The 8,891-nt window shown below is 36.9% G+C and overlaps 1 protein-coding gene across 1 annotated transcript in view; it reads right to left on the bottom strand.

Moving 5' to 3' along the window:
* gc (GC vitamin D binding protein) overlaps window positions 1-8,891 on the bottom strand; it is a 33,604-nt gene that overhangs the window by 4,979 nt on the left and 19,734 nt on the right. Inside the window, exons 6-8 of the mRNA XM_016250937.1 lie at window positions 7,432-7,520; window positions 5,398-5,524; window positions 3,586-3,788 (exon numbers count right to left, since the gene is read on the bottom strand). Of these exons, the coding sequence (XP_016106423.1) occupies window positions 3,586-3,788; window positions 5,398-5,524; window positions 7,432-7,520 (419 nt within the window). The remainder of the gene's footprint in view (window positions 1-3,585; window positions 3,789-5,397; window positions 5,525-7,431; window positions 7,521-8,891) is intronic.

The following is an 8,891-nucleotide window of genomic DNA, read 5'->3' as shown; positions in this document are numbered from 1 at the left end:
GAGGCTCCACCCCGAGGTGGTGGAGCTCATTTGGAGGGAATTTGGCCAGGCGGAAGTAGATCTATTTGTGTCGCAGGAAACGACACACTGTCCATTCTGGTTCTCCCTCACACATCCAGCTCCACTGGGGCTTGATGCCATGGTGCAGACGTGGCCGAGGCTTCGTCTGTACGCTTTTCCCCCGATCGCTCTGCTCCCGGGAGTTCTGGGGAGGGTACGCCGGGATGGGGTCCATCTGTTGCTAGTAGCCCCATTCTGGCCGGCCCGAGTATGGTTCTCGGACTTGGTGTCCCTCCTCGACGGCTCTCCGCTGGAGATTCCGATCAGGAGGGACCTCGTCTCTCAGGCGGGGGGCGCCATTCTTCAACCCCGCCCGGAGTTATGGAAGCTGTGGCCGTGGCGTAAGGTAGATCAGCTTTTTGTTTGTTTTGGATTGTTCTTCGCCAAAGAAGGGATTTCCGGTGACCAAGCAGACTATGAGTAGGTGGGTGGTCGAGGCCATCTCACTAGCCTACGAGTCCTCTGGCCTCCCGTCACCTATGGGGGTCAGAGCGCACTCGACCAGGAGTATGGCGGCCTCTAAGGCTTTCAACTTAGGTGTGGCCTTGCAGGACATTTGTGCTGCAGCGGGCTGGTCCTCTCCGCACACTTTTGTCCGTTTTTACAACCTAGACCTGGCATCTACCCCAGGTTCTCTCTTCGTGATGTGCTCACAAGATACACACACAGGCAGGGACTTGGTAGTATGGCGCAGTAGGTATTCTCGTTCCCAAAGCGACTTGACGCAGCTCGAGTTCCTGAAGGCGAACGTCTCTAGGTTACGTATGTAACCATGGTTCCCCGAGGGAACGAGACGCTGCGTCTCTTTGCCATACTCCCTGCATCCCTGCAGGTGCTACTTCATCGAAGCTGGTTTGCGCTCTGCTGGATGTGCTTTTATACTTTCTGGTGCTTACGTCACCCCGCTCGTGACGTCTCGCTGCTCCATTGGACTGATTTGACACGTGCTTCAGAACGCGGTCACGCAGGGGCTCGACGCAGCATCTCGTTCCCTCTGGTGGTTACATACGTGGTTACATGGTTACATACGTAACCTAGAGACGTTCTGAGGGCAGGCCATGAGCAGAAATGTTCAGCCAACCAGCAGAAGGCTGCAAGACCTCAATGTGTTTTGAAAATAATCTCTATAGGAGGTTCTGGTCTCTTTTCCCTAGGTTTCGCTGTAATACTAGGACGTGTTTATTTAGTATTTTAATTATTTGCTATGTCTTTAGTCTAATAACTAGTAGTATGCACTGCAGACAACATGCTGTCTTTATATCATAATAACTATTTCTCACACAGTTTAAATGGGTCTTTAACACATTTAACCAGACTTCCTTCTTACACTTTACTAAACATTATACTATCCTTTAGAATCATCATTAATATTATATTATCAGTGTTATTTTAGTGTGTGTGTATAAATATATCTTTAAAAAAAAATTATTTTATATATATATATATGTCATTTTTATTTCATTTTTATATTTATATATTTCTTTTATTTCAGATTTAGTAAATGTAATACTTATTTAGTACTTATTTATTTCAGGTAACAATTTACTTTTTATTTTTTAAGTTTAAAATAACTATATATTTAATTTAATTTTATTTCAGCTTTATTTTAATGAACAAAAACGATTTTTCATAGTTTTTAGCTTTAGTTAGCAACAACACAGTATATTATATATATATAAAAAAACAGTTGCTAAAAATACATGAAACACATCTTTAATGGAATTGAATTATCATAGAAGCTAAACAAGGATGAAATAACAGCTACAAGTGTAATACACAATCACTTGAGGTTATGTTAATGCAAAACAAAAAAAAGGTGGAAAAAACATCTAAGCAAGAATAAGGACTTCTACTAAAGCCAAAACACTTAAAGTTGTAATTTTAGTTTTATATGTTTGACAAAGCAAATGCCCTCTGGATTGGAACAGGGATATTAAAGGCTTTTCACTCAGTTTGTGTTTTTGTGCTTTATGAAAACAGAATTTTGGTGGCATTAGTTCCTTTCACACACTGTAGCGCTTAAAATAATGTATTTATATATTTTTAAAAGATGATATACAAGTCATAAAAAAATTAAGAATTTCGAGTTTTATACTCCACCACTAGAGGGTAAAGTTGGCCAGTGTAATGACTGACGAATGATAGTCTTATGAGGGAGTTAGTATGCTTTTAAGTATCCTTTATTTTAATATTAATTAAAACGTCTGTACTTCTCAAATTTTTGACAGAGCGCCCTGTCTCACATTAATTACACTTGCATACACTCAGAAGCTACTACAAATGGCCTGGTATTAGTACCCCCGAAGCCCTGTGAAAATGTCACCTTTAATGACACCAGGCCCTGAGGTAAACTCAGCAGAACTCGCTAGAACACATTCGAATTCTATGTTGAGTGGCTCATCTAATTACAGTTCAAGATAAATTAAACATAGGCTTCTGTGCACGGCTGTCTGCCCCTCAGCAAGAGTTTATTCTTTCTTGTCCACCCAGGCACACATGTAACTTCATAAGCCTCATTCAGCACAGCATGTGCAGTGCATACTGGCTACATTTTCACTAAATGAGAATGGCATGAGGTGCTGATCAGAGAACAGTCAATTGAAGCTGGCCATCATGGGAGAAAAATAAGTCAGCTTCTGGTGTTTTTTAGATCTTTTTTTGAGGGCAATCTGTTATAATGGTTGGTGCTCAGGAAAATGATTGTGAGTGTGCAAGGCAAATTGAAATAAGTCTGATCTGTATTAATATGAAAGTAATTTGATCCCATTAGTTGTGGGAATATATAAGAAAAGTCTCCACCTCATGAACTCCACCTATCTTTAATCTGCTCATTCATGTCCATGGGGAAAATTTAAGGTCCAGCCGTGGCCCACATTCTCCTGGTGCAAATCGAGTTTTACCTTCATTCTGATAATTGGATAAATTCATTTTTAGGATCAGACGAGAAGGTGCTCTTTTTGATGCACAGTTAAGACTAGATTTCAGGTGCTTCTTGCAGCCTAAATAGATCATTGGTTTGATCTGTCTGTGGAAAATTGATCACAAGAGGCATTGAGCTTCAGTATCTGATCATAATGCAAATTAAGCAAACGTCTGAAGCTTATTTTCTCATTTCTAAGTATTCAGAGAGACATTTTGATAATATCCACAAATTCAGAGCCACGTTATGAATAATTCATGACTATTTGCACTTTTGCCCTTTAAGAGACTAGCTAAAGATCAAAATCAAGAGGAATGCTCTCCATTGTGCGGGGACCGGGATTATTCCCATAGTGGGTCATGGTGAATGCACAATATGCCAGTTATATTACTCAACGTCGCATTAGCATTTACATCACATTAGGCAAGACAGATCAAAATATAATGTAGTGATTGCAAGGTCTTCCTTCAACAAAACACTTGATCTTTGCACATCATAATGAATTGAGCTGGCTAACATCAGGAATATATTTTCCGGTCGACCTTTGCTTTTAGACACACACGGATTCCCTACCTCCACATATTTGATGAATAGTAAATTAGCACCTGTCAATCCCATGTGGTTGAGCTTCCTCACAGAGCTTAGAAGAAACAGGATTGGCTACATCTGGAGACTGACGGGGTTGCCTTTTCAAGTCATCCACGCAGAGCAGGGTATCCAGGGCAGGTTTCTTGCAGCACTTCTGGAAATCCTCAGACATGGCATTCAGGTTGGATTCACCGCAGATAACTTTCTGAAAGCTTGTTAGCTATTATGAAGAGAAAAGCCTTTTTATCTTGAAAAGGTAGAATAATCACCTCCCATCATTTCCTTCTCTTGGTATTTTGATATAACCACTCCACTTACATAATTCACCCTAAATGGCACAAATAATAATGATCAAAATTGAACTGAACAGGAACAGCAGCTTTGATAAAAAGCGGTTGCAGGTATTGGTATTAACCCCTTAACTGTCACTGTCCCACCTGTGGGACACTTGGCGCTCTTTTATTTTGTTGTCCTTTTTCTCTATCAAATTTTTTAGTAATCATCATAAATTATATATCGTTTGAAAGCTTAGAAGCCCAAGATACATCCTGTGAAAACCATTTTGAAATCGGACATTGCGTTACCATGGAAATGGTACTTAAAAAGCTTTTGTCGGTCTCCTCCCCCTTAGCGGGCGGTGTCAAGTGTCATATTACAAAATGTATTACTGTCTTTTACAATCAAAACTTTTTTTAATCTTGACATAAAACATATCATTGGAAAAGTCTGAGTCTCAGGATTCCATATTTAAGTAATATCGACAGAGAAATCTAGACATTTGCGACAGAAAAAGGCATTAAAAAAATTAAATGGAGTTTTGATGGCACCCGGTGGCTGTTTGTGGTATAACGCCCTTAATAAAATCTCACAGAAACCTAAATTTTTTTCATATCAACTTCAAATTTGGAACATAACTTATTTAGACATAAGGCTTTACTTTTTTATTTTTTATTTTTAGCAATTTTAGATTAAAACCTGTTATGTCAAATATTTATTTTATATAAATTATAATAAAAATTGTACAGTGCATTTTCTTTACAGTAAATTTAAACTTCTTTTTTTTATATAATTCCACTTCTGCAATAATCTGCTGACTGTCTTCTTTAAAAAGAGACCAACCTTTCCTCTGTATTCCAAAGTGTCAATAATTAAAGTTTGGATAGTGCACTTGAATGCCTATTTTAAAGCAGCACTATGTAACTTTTGGCGCTGTAGCGGTTAATAAACAGAACTGCACACATCCCGCGGAAGAACATTCCAACCGGAGCTACTTCTCTAAGTTTATGTCTATGGCGATTCACGCAGGTATGTGTTACTCCGCAGCGGTGACGACCCGACCAGTTTACAATTGTCCAAATAGAAGTACTTATTATAAGTGTACCGTAGTGATTCGGAATAAGACACAAACGCGGTTTGGAAGATGAATTCATGATGTACTCGCTCATTATATAATTTTTTTTGCAAATTTTGAACACAGAAAAAGTTACATAGTGCTGCTTTAAAAAATCGGGGTGACAGTTAAGGGGTGGTACAGCCAAATTCAGAACCACTGAATAAAAGAGAGAGAAAAAAAAGTCAGATTAGAAAGAAGTGAGTATTATGTCTTCCAGTAGTTGGATTGTTTTTCATCAGTTACCAAGGATAAGCGCATTCTTTTTGTTTGTCATATCATCAGATATCTTGTGACGTGGAACAAGAAAATGCACCGCCAGAAGGAACACTGGTCAAAAGAATTGTCCCAAGAGAGATTTGAACCTTTGTGCAGCTCATTGTGATTTGTTGAACATAGTATTGAACGGCTCACCCCCTCCTCTGACCGCTTTCCTCACCTCTTCAATTATACATTCAGGTTGGGGTTTTAAACAGCATTTTTCGAGCCCAGAGTGGAAACGGCCGGACATGGCTGATGCCTCTTCAAAGGACAGTCCTAGGAGATTTCCATAGTATGCAGACAACCTAGAAATATGACAATTTACATATGTAAGGCAACGTAAGTGCATGGTATGTAATTTACACATTTCATTTACATGTTGAGCCACAGGAAACTAAACAGTTATTAACACATCTTTGCATGTGCTTCTCCTTGGATCTGGATCAAATGTCAGCTCATGATAACCACGGTAAACCCCATAAAAGTAGCCCATTTTACTCATGCAATATAGAGCTGTTCTGTAACGAGGCCAGCTCTATTTTTTTAGAAGAGATTTTTTAGATATTTTATTTTCTTAAAAGAAGGTCTGCAGTAAACATCACTTGAAGACACATTTAGATTTAGTCCTGCAACAACAGTTGGGTTGGGTTTGTAAAAGTTGGGTTAGAAGGTGAAGATTGATGACCTGTGGTCTCTATTAACTGTTGTCATAACAAAATGATCTAGGTTGGTCAAATCTGCATAACAAAACCAGACCTCTGGCCAATTTAAAATAGCCCCAAACTATCCCAAATACCAAAACTCAAAATATCCCACATCCAGATACATATTTTACTTCAAAGGACAGTCCTAGGAGATTTCCATAGTATGCAGACAACCTAGAAATATGACATAATTTACATATGTAAGGCAACGTAAGTGCATGGTATGTAATTTACACATTTAATTTACATGTTGAGCCACAGGAAACTAAACAGTTATTAACACATCTTTGCATGTGCTTCTCCTTGGATCTGGATCAAATGTCAGCTCATGATAACCACGGTAAACCCCATAAAAGTAGCCCATTTTACTCATGCAATATAGAGCTGTTCTGTAACGAGGCCAGCTCTATTTTTTTAGAAGAGATTTTTTAGATATTTTATTTTCTTAAAAGAAGGTCTGCAGTAAACATCACTTGAAGACACATTTAGATTTAGTCCTGCAACAACAGTTGGGTTGGGTTTGTAAAAGTTGGGTTAGAAGGTGAAGATTGATGACCTGTGGTCTCTATTAACTGTTGTCATAACAAAATGATCTAGGTTGGTCAAATCTGCATAACAAAACCAGACCTCTGGCCAATTTAAAATAGCCCCAAACTATCCCAAATACCAAAACTCAAAATATCCCACATCCAGATACATATTTTACTGTCACTGTTATGCATTAAACATAATTTTAACAGTATAGCAGTTGTAAACACAATAAAATCATCTCACTTTAAGATTGAGAACATTTAAACAAAATTCTTAAGTGATGGTGGTAAAATCCTTTATTTTTAAACTATTTGAAACTGAACTATATACAGTTTAAAGATCTTGTTCTAATGTTACTCTTCTCCTTCTTAGTCCTTGTAATTCATGTCTGCACACAGGCTTCCTAGTTCCCCTCCCCAAAGACTCTTGTTCATCTAGCACAGTTTTACAATTAGTAGAATATAAATCGGTTGGAATTAAATATTTGGTAACACTTTAATTTTACAGTGTCAGTGTCCTTACACGTTACATGTACTTACTGTAATAATTAAAGTAAATTATGCATGATATACATGCAACAACCCAAACCAAACTCTTAACCCATAGAAAGTAATTGATATTACTCAATTAATTAATATTACTCAGTATAATGACACTGTAACAATGGCACCTTAAAATAAAGCTTGTCCAATTATTTCAATACAAAAATTTCAATCAAATGTAATTTATGCAATATATCAAACCTTTAACCTGTAGACTGCAGAATTGACAACCCTGGCTCTATAAGGATTCTTTGGAAAAAATTAAAATAAAATAAAAATAAATAAAAATAAAGATCTATGTGTTCTATGAAAAAATAACAACAGCCTACTAGATAGAAACAGCATGAGGATGAGTAGATAATAACAGAATTTAGATTTTTGCTGAACTGTTCCTGTAATGGTTTGATGAATCTGTGCGAGCCATGGCATATTTACCCAAACTTGAAGGATTTCAGATTTACTTGGTTGTTGCAAACATTGGAGAGAAACTTCAGAAAAATTTTGGAGCTTCGCATCTGGAGTCTCTGTTAACAGACAGGATTTTTAAAGATATTAAAGATAAACTGATCTTAATAATTATCATCATCATAATTTGGTCATTATTGGGGTTTCGCCCTACATAAATTAAACTGATTCGAACTGATTTGAAAGATATCATTATATTATATTAATCACCCCTCTACTCATAATCATTTCATTCCATTTCAAATTTCTGCTCCCTTAGACAAATTGCATGTTTCCCCCTACAGCAACTAAAATAAAGACATTTAATTAGTAGCTTTTTAAAGCAGTGTGGGCAGCCGAAAGCAGATTTTAGCTCCATGAACAGCAGATGTGAGTCTGCCATCACGGGTTTTGTTTTGAGAATAATATCTTGGAATCCTGTTTGTTCCTCACAATAGACTGTGCAAGAGCCTTCAGGCAAATTGATACCAAAAGCAGACACACAATACACAATGATGATTATTAGTCCCATTATAGTCTGACAAAGCACCCTTTAGCTTCTATATGGCAGCACATGGTACTTGTGTACTTTTCAGAAAATACATATAACAATAGAAACAAAGAGGGAACAATTACGCTTCTACAGGAAATGTGTGCAATATCCCATCATTTTGAATTGGAACTGGGCATTGCTGGAAAAAATTGAATAAATTACATTTCCGACAATGCAGAAAATTAAAAATAATGTTTTTAAGCCAACAGAGCAATAAGTGCCTATTGTTTCCTTTATTCTAGGAAGTGCATTATTTGTAATTTTTCATCAGCTTCAATTAGACAGCTTATTATGTAAAAATCCATGCATTTTGGTTTAATGAATGCAATCCTGCTGAAAACAAAAATAATAATAATTAGTCTCCATGTTGGAGCTGGTATAGTTACATTTACTGTTACTGTGTATATTTGGACATTTAATGAACCTACAAGGATACTTACACATTTCTATGTCACTAAATTTGTCAGTATACATTTAAATACATTATCATTGCACTTTAGATATACAGTATATAGCTACCATTACAAATGAGATCATGTACAGCAAGCCTGGTGGGGACACCAGCATCTTACACTGAAGACCAGCTTCAAAATACATATACTGGCTGATAGCTTAAAGTATTTTGATCAACAATTCAGAGTCACAGGTTGACAAGAGTTTCATATTTTTGTTTAATATTGTTTGTTTTACATTTTAGAGAGATTTGTTTAGTTAAAATTTGCTGCGGTTCAGAGTCTCATTGTGAAAATAGGAGAAGAATAATGTTTTCTTGATCAGACATTAATATTTTACTTTTAGATTAGTTTATAGTACTGTTTTTGGTCAGTACTAGCACTAAACTAAAGCTATCAGAAGTGATATTAACAAAATGTAAGCATTAATAATATAATATTTCATA

This window comes from Sinocyclocheilus grahami, unplaced genomic scaffold (assembly GCF_001515645.1).
Source record: "Sinocyclocheilus grahami isolate Dianchi unplaced genomic scaffold, SAMN03320097.WGS_v1.1 scaffold1016.1, whole genome shotgun sequence".
Taxonomy (NCBI): domain Eukaryota; kingdom Metazoa; phylum Chordata; class Actinopteri; order Cypriniformes; family Cyprinidae; genus Sinocyclocheilus; species Sinocyclocheilus grahami.
This window is presented reverse-complemented; position numbering and strand designations above follow the sequence as displayed.